This window comes from Myxine glutinosa, chromosome 6 (assembly GCF_964187855.1).
Source record: "Myxine glutinosa chromosome 6, kmMyxGlut1.1, whole genome shotgun sequence".
In the NCBI taxonomy this organism is placed as follows: Eukaryota; Metazoa; Chordata; class Myxini; order Myxiniformes; family Myxinidae; genus Myxine; species Myxine glutinosa.
The window spans coordinates 10,521,289-10,537,714 of record NC_136266.1 but is presented as its reverse complement, the minus strand read 5'-3'; the positions used below and the strand labels follow the sequence as shown (position 1 = coordinate 10,537,714).

Sequence of the window (16,426 nt, the reverse complement as noted above, 5' to 3'; positions counted from 1 at the left end):
CACACTCACAGGGGGAAAGAAGGAAAGGTGGTTCATGCGCTGAATGCGCCAGCTTTGTTGTTCAGGAACAGCTTGCCCGGCGTGGCCCTCTGCAGTCACAGCACATCCCTCGATGAAGGCAGGCAGGCAGGCAGGCGGGAGCGGGTATCTCGAACAAAGGCAGGCAGGTGAATATTCGCGTCTCTCGCCCGGCTCGGCGGTTCCTCACAGCGCGATTAATCAACGGCGTGCTTTCACCCTCATAACTCAATAGAGAATCTGCCTCAAGCTCAACCGAGCATTTAACTTGTAACTCAATTCAACACCGCGCACTCTCAGAACTGTTCAACAGAGGACCCCGGCTCATAACTTGGTTCAGCGCTTCAAACTGATAACTCAAGCTCATCACTCAGCGCATGTCCTTCTCGCATGGGCTTGCCTCATAACTTGTTCAAGTGCCTCTCCCCTTAAAACTGAGGTGGGGGCTTTGCGCATAGGGTTATATTGCCACGCCCTTAGACCGCATCGAATGTTCCAAACCACGCCTTGTGACACAGTGCTAAGCCTCTCCTTTCGAGCCCTGATTGGCGGCTCCTGCTTACCAGTCACTCCCCACTCCTTCTGTTCCACCTTCCTTCGGCTTGCCTCGACTTGTCAGGCCGGCTTTGTGGTAATTTGCGCCAAAAACCAAAGCATCGAGGCGGCATAAAGCATTGGAAGGAGACCTAACTCTCATTATTCTAATAAATGCAAAACTAACACAGGAAAAGGACTATGCTTACATTTACTAAGAAATAACTGAACTATCGTGAGGCTACGTGTTGTGGTGTGACTATACTATGAGGGGGAAATTAACCTTTATTCATAAAAACACAAAACCGCAACACTACACCCCTCCCTCGTCAGACTCGTCCCCGAGTCGGAACCAACAAATGAACCGACCGGTTAGAGAATGACATGCAAAATTAACCTTACTTTTACATGTGACATATAGGTGTGGTTCCCCCTAACATTTACTCTAACGCGTATGCGACAGTTTTAAAACAATAAATATGTCCCCCCTATTGCGTTGAGTAGCTACCTATCAGATTCACGCCCACAATTAACCGAATGCCGGAATTTGTCAAACTAAACACATAGCCGTTGGGCAGCATTTTTATATTTACAAGCACAGAAACTTACTTTTATTTACAATTCTATGACGCAGGACCTGTCCTTTTTGGAAGAGAAGCTTGGAGGGGAGAGAAAGCACAGCAAAATCACAAAACACACATAATTCATGGCATTGGCTGCTTGCTTCTTGCATCTTGCTTCTTGCTTCTTCTGTGTGCATATATCAAACCGGCTAGCCCCCGAACTGGCATACAGGCCATTTTTTGATCTTCAGGGCTAACTAAACTTACAAATCTTCTCATCCCTAGCACACCATAATAGAAATGCACAACAAATGCTTTTATTTCATTTTGTTGCCAGGCAGGGCCAACCTTATGTGGTCTGACTGCGTGACATTAATGCCACTCAAAACAAGTGGTCCGAAGATGCAAGGTGATTTTGCATCAAAGTGCTGCACAGCAGAGGCGCAAGGCCACAAGGCTTGTGGTCCATGAGTGTAATAAGGTGCAGAAAAGTGTTTGTGGCAGAAAAGTGCTGCACAGGTGCAGCAAAGTTACAACAAAAGGATATGGCAGCGAAGTGCTGTGCAGTTCGGCTGTACAGATGTAACAAGGGTGCAGCAGAAGGATACGGCAGCAAAGTGCTGCGAAATTCGGCTGCACAGATGTAACAAGGTGCAGAAAGGATGCTGCACCGGTCGATGGTGATGCACAGCTCCACCTCCAAAGTGTTCCTGGGGTGGGGGGGAGAGACAAAGCACGACCAGCAAAGCGGAAAGGGTGCAACGACACACAGCAAAACAAGGTAATGCAATGCGAGGAGCGCGGAAGAGCGAGCAGAGCAGGCTCGTCCCTAGCCGTCCGTACCCCCCACCGTAGGCTTACACTACCCTAACCCTCCTTGTATTTACAATTCGTCACTACGTCTTGTCTCCCATATCCCCCTCTATCTCAAATTCGTCTCCCAATCCATCCCAGGAAGGAAGGGATGGAACAACCACAATGTCACATTACGTCGTGATGCGTCTTACGTCTCAATCGTTCACAGAGTCTTGGTGTGGAGCTTCGTCCTCCTCAGTGATTGGCTATGGATGATGCGAAGGGATTTCTCATCCTAACTACACTGCTGACATTTACTTTTAACCTACCCGGGGTCGTACCCTGCCAATCGGCCTCTTTAAACTATGTGGTTCTAAGAACCCGAATTCCCATTGCCCACTCTGTGGTGTCCACCAAATTTGGGTCTCACTCCCACGAATTTTCACTCTGTGCCCTTGCACAATTTCGGGGCTGGGTTGTGTGGCTCTACCAGCAGGTCTACCTACCTGCGCACCTCCGCCACTGAAGTCGCCACCCGAGCTTACCTGCTCCTGCGACTACCTAAACTGGGGAAGGCCCCTCCTTGCACTTTACCCCCTGATGCCCACCTTGGCATTGGGCAACCCGGGTCCTTCCCTTGGATCCTCGGGCCCCACTCATAACTACCCCAACCGGCTCCCAGAGCCTACCTGCGGCCTCAACTGGCTGACAAACTACCAGTGGCGGAGTGCCCCAATAACCACATGCACCAATTAAGCCACACGCCCAGCCATTCCACATACTCATGCACCCAACAAAACACTTCGTTCTACTACCTGCACCACAGGTGTCAATATCCATACAAATTTTGCCTGTGCCCTCCACCTGGCTTTACACTACCCACCCCAGGCTTTCGCGAATGGGTTCCATCTCCCCCCATTCACTCCTTCGCACCATGCATTCCACACCTTTTATTCCCACACCAAGCATTCCACACCACTTATTCACACACCAATTACTTCCACACCTTTCATCTTGCACACCATGTAAGTCAATTCACACAACCACTTTTACACAATTCCACTTATTTCCACACACAACTCCGTTTATTCTCACACAATTCCTCACCCACACAGCATCATCTAGCTAACTACCTCCCCTAAAACTCGTGCTTCCCCGTCTTCCCTTTAAACTATGCACTCCCTTGTCATTATCATCCACCTAAGCTACTTGCGTCCCCACTACAGTACAGGCATCACTACTTAAATCTTGTCCCTGCAGACTGCTAATTCCCTAACATTATTCTAGCCATCCCTCGGCTAGCTTCCGTGCCCCATGGAGGTAACCGTTGCTGGCACCTCCATGTGCCTGTCACTGCCATCCCCCTAAACTAATGCTCATGGGCCCTGTTCGTGTGAGGAATGGTCAAACTACCATTCCTCCACGTAGGGTACACTACTCTCATCAGTCCGCTACACTCGAGCCTCACCAAGTGGATGTACTTTGTCATAGCTCGGCCTCGACAGGCCGAGCAATCCATGCGGGTGGTTGGTCTCCTGTATGTTGGGTCCGTCCGGCATTTTCGATCCAAGGGAGGAGGTATGGATGGGCCAAGGTGCAGGGCCCCATCCCTGCGCAGGGCCTCGTGGTCCCACGCACGATGACCCAACCGCCCACGGTCGGAGCACCACACCCGCCAAGGTGCACGGCTCCGAAATCTCCTACCTCCCCTTGAACCTCGCCGATTGCCTTTGCCGCCACGGCACGGCACCAACCATACAGTGCCGGGGCCGGCACGAATCGTGCACGTTGGTCCTTGTGAGACCGCCGCCTCACCGATCCCCGCCGGTCCCTGCTGCACACAACTCACCGGGGACTCGCGTCTGCTATCTTTTCCGCGAAATGCTACCCCGGTCGGTGTCGATGCTAGAGCCGCGTTCTCACTCCTCGCGACCCACTCCGCACTCGCACACCCAGGCATCCCCGCGCCTCCCACACACTCCGTCACAACACACTCTCCTTCCACATCCTCTGGTGTGCATTCTCCCTCACACTCCGTACTCGTACCCGCACACCTAGGTGCACTCACGCCTTTCACACACCCCATTACACACTTTTCCCGCACACAGTCTGGTGTGCATTTTCCCTCACACTCCGTACTCGTACCCGTACAACTAGGCGCACTCACGCCTTTCACACACCACGTTACACACTTTTCCCGCACACAGTCTGGTGTGTATTCTTCCTCCGCGCACTCTTTTACCGCACAACCAGGTGCGCACGCGCCCCTCATACACTTCGTTGTGCATTCTCGCTCACACTCCTCGGCCGTCGCACACTTCTTTTCCACACCCCCAGGTGCACAATCTCTCTCGTTACACACTCCGTAACATACTCAGCCATCAGACACTCTGGCGCACACTTTCCTCGCACACGCTTCGGCGCACACTCTCTCTCATACTTCGTGCCAGTCGCCCTCGTACACTGCACAATGGACCTTCCGCGACCGCCCGGGTCTCGTCTCTGTCCCAAGCGTGCCAAAAACCCGTTCGCGCCAAACACATTCACGCCATTATTTCTCACCTCTGGGTCCTCTTTCCCCAGCTTCTTTGCCAGCACCTGTAAACCTTTATTGGGGTTAGCAAGCACGGCATCACGGTGTAAATACAAACTTTGTGCGCATTCCATTTCTTTCTCCCGCGACTTGCTCACTTTTTCTACCGTCTCTTTGGCCCAAATTATTTCTTTTTCTAGCTCGACGACCGCTGGCGCCCATGAAATTTTCTCATCCAATTTGGCGACCATCGGCTCCTTTACACCCCGCGTCGATTCCTCTAGACCCTCGGTCAACTTGGCTGTGCCTCGCTCAAGTTCGCTCCCCACGCGTTCCTCACACCACGTCACGTCATCGCGCGCCACCGCGACCTTCCCGCTCAACCTGCGCCCAATTTCCTCCCCCACCTTTTTCATGTCACACCTGGATTCCTCCCTCATCTTTTTTAATGTCTCCCCTCGGGTGTCCATTCTTTCATTTATTTTATTCATGTCATTCTTTAGTTCCCTCATTTCGTCCTTTTGGGCATCAATTATTTCCCTTTTTGATTTGTCCATTTTCGCAATCAGTTGGATTAGGAGCAATTCAATGCCAGATGCGGCTCGCACAGCGGGCTCGGCTGCCGTGGCCAAGTGCGAGGCGACGCCATTTTCTTCGCCAGCTACCGCCCCCTCTTCAGCTTCCTCCACTACCAACTGTCTCTCCTGCAGGTCCTGGGTTATCCATTCCTCCTCTATTTCTACCCCCACCGGCATTCGAACCGCCTTGGCTAGCCATGGTACGAACATAAATTTGGATTTAAATACTAAATTTCTGTCGCTCGAAATTTTGAGTGCGTGAAGCGCACTCCAGGTCCAATCCCACTCCCAGACACCAAATGTTACGGTTTTTGCGCGACCCTCATTCCCTTACCAAGGGGAGATTAAGCCCCTTGTTCTTTTGGGTCGTCGCAACCACGAGACTCGAATCACCACTTCCGGTTGGACGCAGGACAGGGTTTCAGGACAATTCTCGCACGTACCTAAGTACATATGCCGCCGCAGAAGCGGGGATCAAGTCTCGCACGAACCACGCATAATTTGAGTACGTCCGAGCGGATGGTGTACCACGTGGTCCGTGCAGTTACCTTGTATTTGGAACCCGATTAGAGCGATATAATTCGTACCACGCTTAGTCAATAGATGGAAATGACGGGAACGATCAAATAGAAGAAAGAACACAGGTTTATTTACAGCTATACAAGTCACAGAGACACAGAGCAGGCACTTAAGCAGTCTTAGCTTATAAACCCAGACAATGGACCCGTTCACACTCACAGGGGGAAAGAAGGAAAGATGGTTCATGCGCTGAACGCGCCGGCTTTGTTGTTCAGGAACAGCTTGCCCGTGGTGGCCCTCTGCGGTCACAGCACGTCCCTCGATGAAGGCAGGCAGGCAGGCGGGAAGGATCCTCGCAGCGCGTATCTCGAACAAAGGCAGGCAGGCGAATATGCGCGTCTCTTTCCCGGCTCAGCGGTTCCTCACAGCGCGATTAATCAACGGCGCGCTTTCACCCTCGTAATTCAATAGAGGATCTGCCTCAAGCTCAACTTAGCGTTTAACTTGTAACTCAATTCAACACCGCGCACTCTCAGAACTGTTCAACAGAGGACCCCGGCTCATAACTTGGTTCAGCGCTTCGAACCGATAACTTAAGCTCATGACTCAGCGCATGTCCTTCTCGCATGGGCTTGCCTCATAACTTGTTCAAGCGCCTCTCCCCTCACAACTGAGGTGGGGGCTTTGCGCAAAGGGTTATATTGCCACGCCTTAGCCCGCATCGAATGTTCCAATCCACGCCTTGTGATGCAGTGCTAAGCCACTCCCTTCGAGCCTTGATTGGCGGCTCGTGCTTACCGGTCACTCCCCACTCCTTCTGTTCCGCCTTCCTTCGGCTTGCCTCGACTTGTCAGGCCAGCCTCGTGGTAATTTGCGCCAAAAACCAAAGCATCGAGGCGGCATAAAGCATGGGAAGGAGACCTAACTCTCATTATTCTACTCAATGGAAAACTAACACAGGAAAAGGACTATGCTTACATTTACGAAGAAATAACTGAACTATCGCGAGGATACGTGTTGCAGTGTGACTAAACTATGAGGGGGAAATTAACCTTTATTCGTAAAAACACAAAACCGCAACAATATATAGCATGAGATCTCAAAACGTTGTGGACGGAATATGACAAAACTTGGGGGATGAGTGGGTCGGTAACACAAGCAGGCCAATTAGATTTTGGTTAAGGTCCAGATCCGGCCTCTCTGTGGGATACAAAACGTAAACCGTTCGGCCTGGTGGAGGTATGTGCTCTACCGAGTGCTGTTCTCGTATTTTATGGTTTTACACCTTTTTTCATCTCAAATTGCAATTCGCTGATGTACAGTTGCAATGTTCATTTGTACTCCGTTATTTTACTGATGCACATATCCCACACGCATGGAATAGTTTGAACACATGGTGTTGACATTGTTGATCTGAAATTCCTTGGAATGACATCTTACTTGTAGAAGTCTACCAGCATGTCCTTGTTTGCTGCTTCCACTTTGAGGAAAGGCGTTTTATACAGGCCAGCGTTTCCATGACCGTGTCCAACACAGATACCCATATCATCCTTGGTCCCGTTTGTGGAGGCGCTGGAGGCAGGATACAGCAAACATCGAAACCCATACCACAACCTGGTTCATGCTGCTGACGTCACACAGACGGTGCATTGCCTGTTACTCCGCACCGGCCTCATGGTAGGACGTCCACTTTGATACTTCCTGTGCGAGTCATTCTTGACGCTTTCCTTTTCTTTTTCTCTCCAGAAATCTAGTTACTTGTGTGGCCATATTGGTTCAGCAGGACAGTTTCCTCTCACCACTGCACCGTTTTCTCACCAAATAGACTGAATTTATTGTACACCTGGCAGGTTGCTTGTATGTCCCTCAAGAAACACCAATGACACACTTGTGCTGACGATTCATCTCTGCTGGATGTCTGAGCTTGCATTGATTTCTGTCACATATTTACACACACACACACACACACACACACACACACACACACACACACACACACACACACACACACACACACACACACATAGTACATATATATATATATATATATATACATACATACATATATATATATATATATATATATATATATATATATATATATATATACTGTGTATATATATATATATATATATATATATATATATATACATATATATATACATATATATAATATACAGTCACGTGAAAAAGTAAGTACACCCCATGTAAAGTTTTGACTTTTTCAACATACAGCTATTTGATCTTCATTTCAACAATATTGATAGATAAAGGTGATATAATATAACAAATATCATGAAACATTTACATTTTGTAGTCCATTGTATAATTTAAATAAACATAAATACAAAGTTCGCATGTGGAAAAAGTAAGTACACCCTTGGCTCTAATAGGTGGTATTGCCCCCTTTGGCAGAAACAACCTCAAGTAGGCGTTTCTTATAACTGTCTACCAGTGTCTGACATCGACTGGGAGAAATTTTTGCACACTCCTCCTTGCATAATTCTTTCAGCTGTGCGATGTTTGAGGGGTTTCTTGCATGCACAGCTCGTTTCAAATCCCCCCACAACATCTCGATGGGATTTAGATCCAGGCTTTGACTTGGCCATTCCAGATCCCTCCATTTCTTTCTTTTCAGCCATTCCTTGGTGGATTTACTGGCATGTTTAGGGTCATTGTCATGTGTTACGGATTCGTCACTTCCGTTGTTGTGGTTCTCATCCACTGTGAACATTTTTGGTTGCATGTACTACTATTGTTGTCGTTTAAGTGAAATAGAGATTACTATTTTCAAAAGGTAAAAAAAGTTAATGTTTTAAAAGAAACCGGAACCGGACGACGACGAAGAGGAAGACAAGAGGAAAAGAAGGCGGAGCGAGTGAGTCTGACAAGAAGCCGAGCTGTTTGGAGGTCTGGAGCAAACACTGGTGAACGGAGGTCACTAGCGGACTTTGGGGTTTCCTGGGAAAGGGATTCCTGCAACAGTTGTTATCGCTGTGACAGATAAACCTACATGACAGGTTTTGCGGTTGATTCCGAAGAGAATCATTGGAGGGCCGTTACGTCTCGAGTAGGGGCCATTGGCCATTTTGCCTCGCGCACGATTTCGGATCGCTCCAGGCTTTTCACCTCGCTTCAACTTTTTCACCGCATCCAGAAGTTAAGCTGGTGTGTGTGTGTGTAATGTGGCTTTGGAGTGGAAATTTGCGGTTCGCCGATTGGGAGCCGTCGGACGTCCATACCTGAAGGTGTGATTTCCCCGTCGCTTCTGGAGGGTGCCTTCGCCCATCTTTGGGCAATGTGACTGTCAACCGAGCGGGATTCTGGTTTCGAAACGACATCGTTCTGACGATCACTGGAGCGGATCGACTTTGGCTTGAAGCCGGGAAAGAGACATTGGGAATGTTCTTGTTTCACTCACTTAGAGCACAGTGAGTTACCTTGTACGAACTGATGGTACCATCATAGGAAAATGATATATTGGTTGTACAATTGATTACTATTGTTACCGTACTGTTATTCTTGTGTGACCTTTAATACAATACTTGTTTGTTGGTAACAATTGGTGTGGTTTCACCATTGATCTTTGACATACAGAATAACACATTTTTCTGCAGTGACTCCTCTCGGGGCTCGGATGTACACCGTGACCGTGGTTTGGGGAGGAGCACGTAACAGAAATTGGGGGCCCGTCCAGGATAGAATTCTCCAACATTCCCAAAATTCCCAAATTTGGAATTTCCTAACATTCCCAAATTTTTTCCAAAAATGTAAAAAAATTTGTGTGAAGGTTAACAGGTCCTAACTAATAGTCACCATGGTGTTTGACGCAGAAAAGTTTGCAGCGTCCCCTAAAGAGGCACAGTTCCAGGCGTTAAAAAGATCAGAACTCATGATATTGGCCAAATATTTTAACTTGGAGGTCCGAGTTAATATGAAGAAAGCAGAGATGCAGACATTGATGGTAGAATCCCTGGTGGGACAAGGAACATGGAAAGAGGTAGCCTTGGATTGGTTACCCGAGGAAAAAGAAAATGTGGAGCACCGGAAAATGGAGATTCAACTGCAGAGCCAGGAAAGGTTAGAAGAGTTGGAATGGAAAGCCGAGGAAAGAAGAGCAGAGGAAAGAGCAGAGGAAAGGAAAGCAGAAAAAGAAAGAGCAGAACAGGAACGAGAATTCGAGGAAAGAAGAGCAGAACAGGAACGAGAACTCGAGGAGAGAAGAGCAGAGGAAAGGAGAGCTGAAGAAGAAAGAAGAGCAGAGGAAAGAGCAGAGGAAAGGAGAGCCGAAAGGGAGTTAAAGGAACATGACATGGAGTATCAGAAGGAACTTAAACTCAAGGAGCTGGAATTAATGGGAGAACGGAGAGAAGTAGTATCCATGCCGGCTAGTTCGACAACTAGTCAGAACACTTGGGATGTTGGTAGGCATGTGAGGCTGGTTCCACCCTTCAATGAAAAGGAGGTAGCCAAGTTTTTTTTACACTTTGGGAAAGTGGCTCAAATGCTAAAATGGCCTGTGGGGTCCTAGACTATGTTAGTGCAAAGTGTTTTGGTGGGTAAAGCTCAAGATATCTATTCGGCTTTACCGATTGACCAATGTCCAGATTATGAGAAAGTGAAGAAAGCCATTCTCAAAGCCTATGAATTGGTCCCTTGTGGCGGACACAAAAGCCCACTGGCGTGGTGACATCATTCCGTGCACCAAGTGTGCGGTGGCCACGCACCAGGGGTAGGCGTGGCCTCATGATATACACCGGGCGCCCAGCCCGGGACAGTACAGTGTTACAGTGTAGTCTTACAATAAAGACGTTTATATGTTACCGCTTGTCCGCTTCCTCCTTGCTCACAAGCAGCGCGCGTAACGCCGTGCTTTACTGGTGACCCTCGACGTTGGATCTGCTGGAGCGATCCTTCCACACGCGACGCCATCGCCATGGCCGACTTCGTCAAACTTCCGGAATTTTGGGAGGCTCAGGCCGAAGTCTGGTTCGTCCAGGCCGAAGCCCAATTTCAGCTTCGGTGCCTCACCGGCGATGACACGCGCTATTGCCACGTCGTCGCCTCCCTCGGGCCCGGCACGGCCGCTCGAGTTGTGTCCGTCCTTCGCCACCCACCGAACGGCCACAAGTACGAGGCACTCAAGCGGCTACTCCTAGCCACGTTCGGCCTTACGGACGACGCACGGGCCGACCGCCTCCTGGATCTCCCCGAGCTCGGTGAGACGCGCCCGTCGGTCCGAATGGACCATATGCTGTCACTGTTGGGCGACGAAGCCCCCGATTCGCTATTCCGGGCGCTTTTCCGGCGCCAACTTCCAGCGCAGGTCCGCCTCGCGTTGGCCGGGACCGAGCTAACGGAACCCCGAGCATTGGCGGCCGAGGCGGACAGGTACTTCGCCGCTTCGGACATGCGGGCGAGCGTCGGCGTGGCCGTCACGGCCCTCGACGCTGATGTTCAGCAGCATGTTCCACAGCATCAGCTTCTACAGCACGCTGATGTTCAGCAGCATGCTGATACGCACCTCGTGAACGCCGCCACGCCCCGCCCACCGCCGCGGCGAAAACCGCCACCGCGGGGAAACCCGCCAACTCCACCGGCCTGGCGGAGCCAGCCGCGCTCCTCCAGCTCCACCACCTGGTGCTGGTTCCATGCCAAGTTCGGCCACGAAGCTCGGCGGTGTCATCCGCCGTGCTCCTTCAACGGGTCGGGAAACGCCCGGGCCGGCGCTCAATAGTGGCGATGAGCGCCGGCCATTCGAACAGCCTGCTGTTCATAACGGACACCTTCTCCAGGCGCCGTTACCTGTGCGACACGGGAGCGCAGGTGAGTGTCATTCCCGCCGGCACGTCAGACAAGCACGCCGCGGGTGGGGGCCCCGCGCTGCTTGCCGCGAACGGGACGCCCATCCGTACGTACGGAAAACGCTGCCTCTCTCTGCGGTTTGGAGGGCAGGTTTTCCGATGGACGTTCGTCACCGCCGACGTGCCCATGGCACTGCTTGGCGCGGACTTCCTGTGCGCTAATGGGCTCCTGGTCGACGTCAAGCGCAGACGGCTTGTCCAGGCCGAGACGTTCAGCTCGCTCGCTTGTGCGTTGCCCAGCTCAACGAGCGGCTTGCCAAGCGGCTTGCCGAACGATTCGGTTCCGGCCACGTTGGTCTGTACGCTTCCGGCAGCGGACGCATTCACCCGCCTCCTCGCCGGCTTCCCGGCCCTCACGCGGCCCACCTTCTCGGCGGGGGCCGTCAAGCACGGGGTGGCCCATCACATCCCCACCGTCGGGCCACCGGTCTACGCCCGGGCACGCCGCCTCGAGCCGACGAAGCTGGCGGTGGCAAAAGCGGAGTTCGCTACCCTGGAGCGACTCGGCATCGTTCGGCGCTCAGAGAGCGCTTGGGCGTCGCCGCTGCACATCGTGCCGAAGCCCGGCGGGGGATGGCGACCGTGCGGGGACTATCGCCGTCTCAATGACGCCACGACTCCCGACCGCTACCCCGTCCCCCACATTCAGGACTTTTCCGCCCGTTTGGCGGGCAGGTCCTTCTTCTCGAAGGTGGACCTCATACGCGGCTACCATCAGGTCCCCGTCAGGCCGGAAGACGTCCCGAAGACGGCGGTCATCACGCCATTCGGACTCTTCGAGTTCTTGCGCATGCCCTTCGGTCTGAAGAATGCGGCTCAGGCGTTCCAGCGACTGATGGACAGCGTCCTGCGCGACTTGGATTTTGTCTACGTTTACCTGGACGATATCCTCGTCGCCAGCGCGTCCCGCGAAGAGCACCTACGCCACCTCCGCACGCTCTTCGAACGCCTGGGCCAGCATGGCCTGATTGTGAACCCCGCAAAGTGCCGGTTCGGCGCCGCCACAATCGATTTTCTGGGGCACCGTGTCACCAGGCACGGAGCCGTCCCCCTACCGGCCAAGGTGGAGGCGGTGAAGGGGTTTCCGCGCCCCCGCACGATCAGAGGGCTGCAGGAGTTCCTGGGCATGGTGAACTTTTACCATCGGTTCCTGCCCCGTATCGCCCAGCTCCTGCGCCCCCTGCACGAAGCTCTCCGAGGTAAGCCGGGCAAAGGCGACATTACCTGGACCGAGCAGATGGACACGGCGTTCACGGGCGCGAAGCTCGCCTTGGCTAACGCCACCATGCTCGCGCACCCGGCGCCCGATGCACCGATCGCCCTCACCACCGATGCCTCGGACTACGCGGTGGGCGCAGTGCATGAGCAATGGGTGCGTGGAGCTTGGCAACCGCTGGCGTTCTTTAGCCGGCAGCTTCGCCCGCCCGAACGCCGTTACAGTACCTTCGACCGCGAGTTGCTCGGACTTCACTTGGCGGTCAGGCACTTCCGCCATCTGCTCGAGGGCCGGGCGTTCACTGCCTTCGTCGACCACAAGCCGCTGATCTTTGCGATGGGCAAAGTCACCGAGCCGTGGTCGGCCCGGCAGCAGCGTCACCTCTCGGCCGTGTCCGAGTACACGACGGACATCCAGCACGTCGCGGGGAAGGACAACCTGGTGGCGGATTGCCTTTCCCGGGCCGTCGCCCACGCAGTCCACCTCGGCATCGACTATGCCCGGATGGCAGCGGACCAGGCCGCTGACCCCGACGTCCAGGCCTTGCGGACCGCCGTCACGGGCCTCCGCGTCACCGAGGTGCCGTTTGACGGCGCGGGCGCGGCCCTCTTGTGCGACGTCTCCCTCGGGCGTCCTCGCCCCATCGTGCCCGCGGGCTGGCAGCGCCAGGTGTTTGACGCCATCCACGGCCTGTCCCACCCGGGCGCGAGGGCCTCCCAAAGGCTGATCGCCGACAAGTTCGTCTGGCATGGCCTCCGGAAGGCCGTCCGCGGCTGGGCCAGGACGTGCCTCGCATGCCAGCGCGCCAAGGTGCACCGGCACACCCAGGCCCCGTTGGCCCCGTTCACGGTGCCGGAACGCCGGTTTGACCACGTCCACGTGGACCTGGTGGGACCTCTGCCCCCCTCGCGGGGTTTCACCTACGTCCTCACCATGGTGGACCGCACCACCCGGTGGCCGGAGGCCGTGCCCTTGGCGTCGACAACGGCGGCCGATGTCGCGCAGGCTTTCATCGCCACCTGGGTCGCCCGGTTCGGCGCCCCCTCAGACATCTCATCCGACCGCGGCCCCCAGTTCACCTCGGAGCTCTGGGGGGCGGTTGCGCAGGGGCTTGGGGTCCGGCTGCACCGAACCACGGCCTACCATCCCCAGGCTAACGGCCTGTGTGAGCGATTTCACCGCTCATTGAAGGCCGCGCTCCGGGCCACCCTCCGCGACGGCGGCTGGGTCGACAGGCTCCCCTGGGTCCTGCTGGGCCTCCGGACGGCGCCCAAGGAGGACGTGCGCGCATCCGCGGCGGAATTGGTCTTCGGGCAACCGCTGCGGGTGCCGGGCGAGTTCCTCCCCGACTCCACGGCACCATGGTCCGCGGCACAGCAGCGCTCCGCTCTACAAGAGACCGCCCAGAGGTTCGCCCCGGTGCCAGCGGCATGCCACGGGCACCCACCGACGCACGTCGCCCCGGAGCTTCGCACGGCGGAGTACGTCTTCGTCCACCACGATGCCCATCGGACACCACTGCGGCCCCCGTACGACGGGCCTTTCCGCGTGCTGGAGACCGGGGCGAAGCACTTCACCCTGGACATCGGCGGTACTCCTGACCGCGTTTCGGTAGACCGCCTCAAGCCGGCCCACCTCGATGTGGACCATCCACCGCCAGTGGCCCGACCCCCACGTCGGGGCCGCCCTCCTGCGGGCGGACCCCCGGCACCGCCCAGCCCCGCCGCCACGCCGCCCCCCGGTCCTGCACCCATCCCAGGGGCAGCCAGGGGCATCCCACCTGGCATCCCTGCACCCCGGACGCCGCCGATCGCCAGGGGGCGCTTCGGCCGGGTCATTCGTCTGCCCCGCAAACTGGCCCTCCAGGTGCGCGGGAATTCTGGGGGGGCGCGTGTGGCGGACACAAAAGCCCACTGGCGTGGTGACATCATTCCGCGCACCAAGTGGGCGGTGGCCACGCACCAGGGGTAGGCGTGGCCTCATGATATACACCGGGCGCCCAGCCCGGGACAGTACAGTGTTACAGTGTAGTCTTACAATAAAGACGTTTATATGTTACCGCTTGTCCGCTTCCTCCTTGCTCACAAGCAGCACGCGTAACGCCGCGCTTTACCCTGAAGCTAACCGACAAAAATTCAGGAATGCCAGGAAGAGGGAGAGTGAGACCCATGTGGAGTTTGCCAGAATAAAGGAAACCATGTTTGATAGGTGGTGTGACTCGAAGGAGATTGGGAAAGACTTCAACCTGTTACGACAATTGATCTTGGTGGAGGAATTCAAACAGTGTGTCCACGTGGACATTAAAGTACACCTGGATGAAAAGAAAGTACCAGAGTTGTATGAGGCAGCAACCGTGGCAGATGACTATGCCTTGACACACAGGATGGGGTTTCACAAACCTAACTTCCCGCCTAGAGTTAGCCAGGGGAGTTACATTAAATCAGGTTCGGAGAACAAATTTTCGGAGAAAAAACGTGGAGGTAGTTTCAGGGGTGGCTATGGCTCCCGGGGTGGGAGTTGTAGTTTTGGTGGCGGCCGCAGTCGTGATTACTACGGAGGGTCCCAGCAGCAGCAGCAGCGCAGATTTGGAAAGTCTCGACGGGATGACTATTACGGTGGTAGCCGAGATGGGGACCGCTACTCACGTGACTACAGCACCCGACTCGACAACCGTGATTATGATTTTTATGTTCAAGAGAAGAGTTGGAAGCACTGAGTGCTCAGGAGCAGCCGAGCCAAGATTCCTACACGGATTAACCCGTGAACTCCACGTTCCTAAATGCGTCCATGCAGTGAATACTTCCAGGCCTCACCACCCAACCACCATGAAACCTGGCTCTAAGCTCGGCCTCCTTCAAAAAGTGCTATAGATTTGCTTTGGTTTGGATTTTTTATCAAAACCCCTGAACCTTTATTCAAAAAAATGAAAAATAAAAATCAGAGGTTGATGAGATGGAGTTTGGCTTTGCAGGAGTTCAACTTGGGAATTGAGCATGTAAAGGGCAGGGACAATGTCGTTGCTGATGCTTTATCCAGAGTGAACTAACTTTGGAAATTCCTGAAGGTTGTTTGGAAGTTTTGTTGCTTTATTTTGGGGAATATTAATTATTGTTGTTCACGTCAATTGATCTTTTGGGTGTGAGTTTTACTTTTGTTTGTTAAAAGAGTTTTTGCATGCAAAGAAAGTTTTCATTATGTTCAAACTTTCTTTCTTGAGGGAGGGAAGTGTTACGGATTAGTCACTTCCGTTATTGTGGTCCTCATCCACTGTAACCATTTTTGGTTGCATGTACTACTATTGTTGTCATTTAAGTGAAATAGAGATTACTATTTTCAAAAGGTAAAAAAAGTTAATGTTTTAAAAGAAACCGGCACCAGACAACGACGAAGAGGAAGAGAAAAGGAAAAGAGGGCGAAGCGAGTGAGTCTGACAAGAAGCCGAGCTGTTTGGAGGTCTGGAGCAAACGCTGGCGAACTGAGGTCACGAGCGAACTTTGGGGTTTCCTGGGAAAGGGATTCCTGTGACAGAATTGTTATCGCTGTGACAGATAAACCTGCGTGACAGGTTTTGCGGTTGATTCCGAAGAGAATCATTGGAGGGCCTCTAGGTCTCGAGTACGGGCCGTTGGCCATTTTGCCTCGCGCACGATTTCGGATCGCTCCAGGCTGTTCACCTCGCTTCAACTTTTTCACCACATCCAGAAGTTAAGCTGGTGTGTGTGTGTAACGTGGCTTTGGAGTGGAAATTTGCGGTTCGCCGATTGGGAGCCGTAAAACGTCCATACCTGAAGGTGTGATTTCCTCGT

At 53.3% G+C, this 16,426-nt stretch overlaps 1 protein-coding gene across 1 annotated transcript in view; it reads left to right on the top strand.

The window, feature by feature from the left end:
* LOC137429577 (dual specificity calcium/calmodulin-dependent 3',5'-cyclic nucleotide phosphodiesterase 1A-like) overlaps positions 1-16,426 on the top strand; it is a 234,385-nt gene that overhangs the window by 124,474 nt on the left and 93,485 nt on the right. Inside the window, exon 6 of the mRNA XM_068119595.2 lies at positions 7,077-7,217. Within this exon, the coding sequence (XP_067975696.2) occupies positions 7,077-7,217 (141 nt within the window). The remainder of the gene's footprint in view (positions 1-7,076; positions 7,218-16,426) is intronic.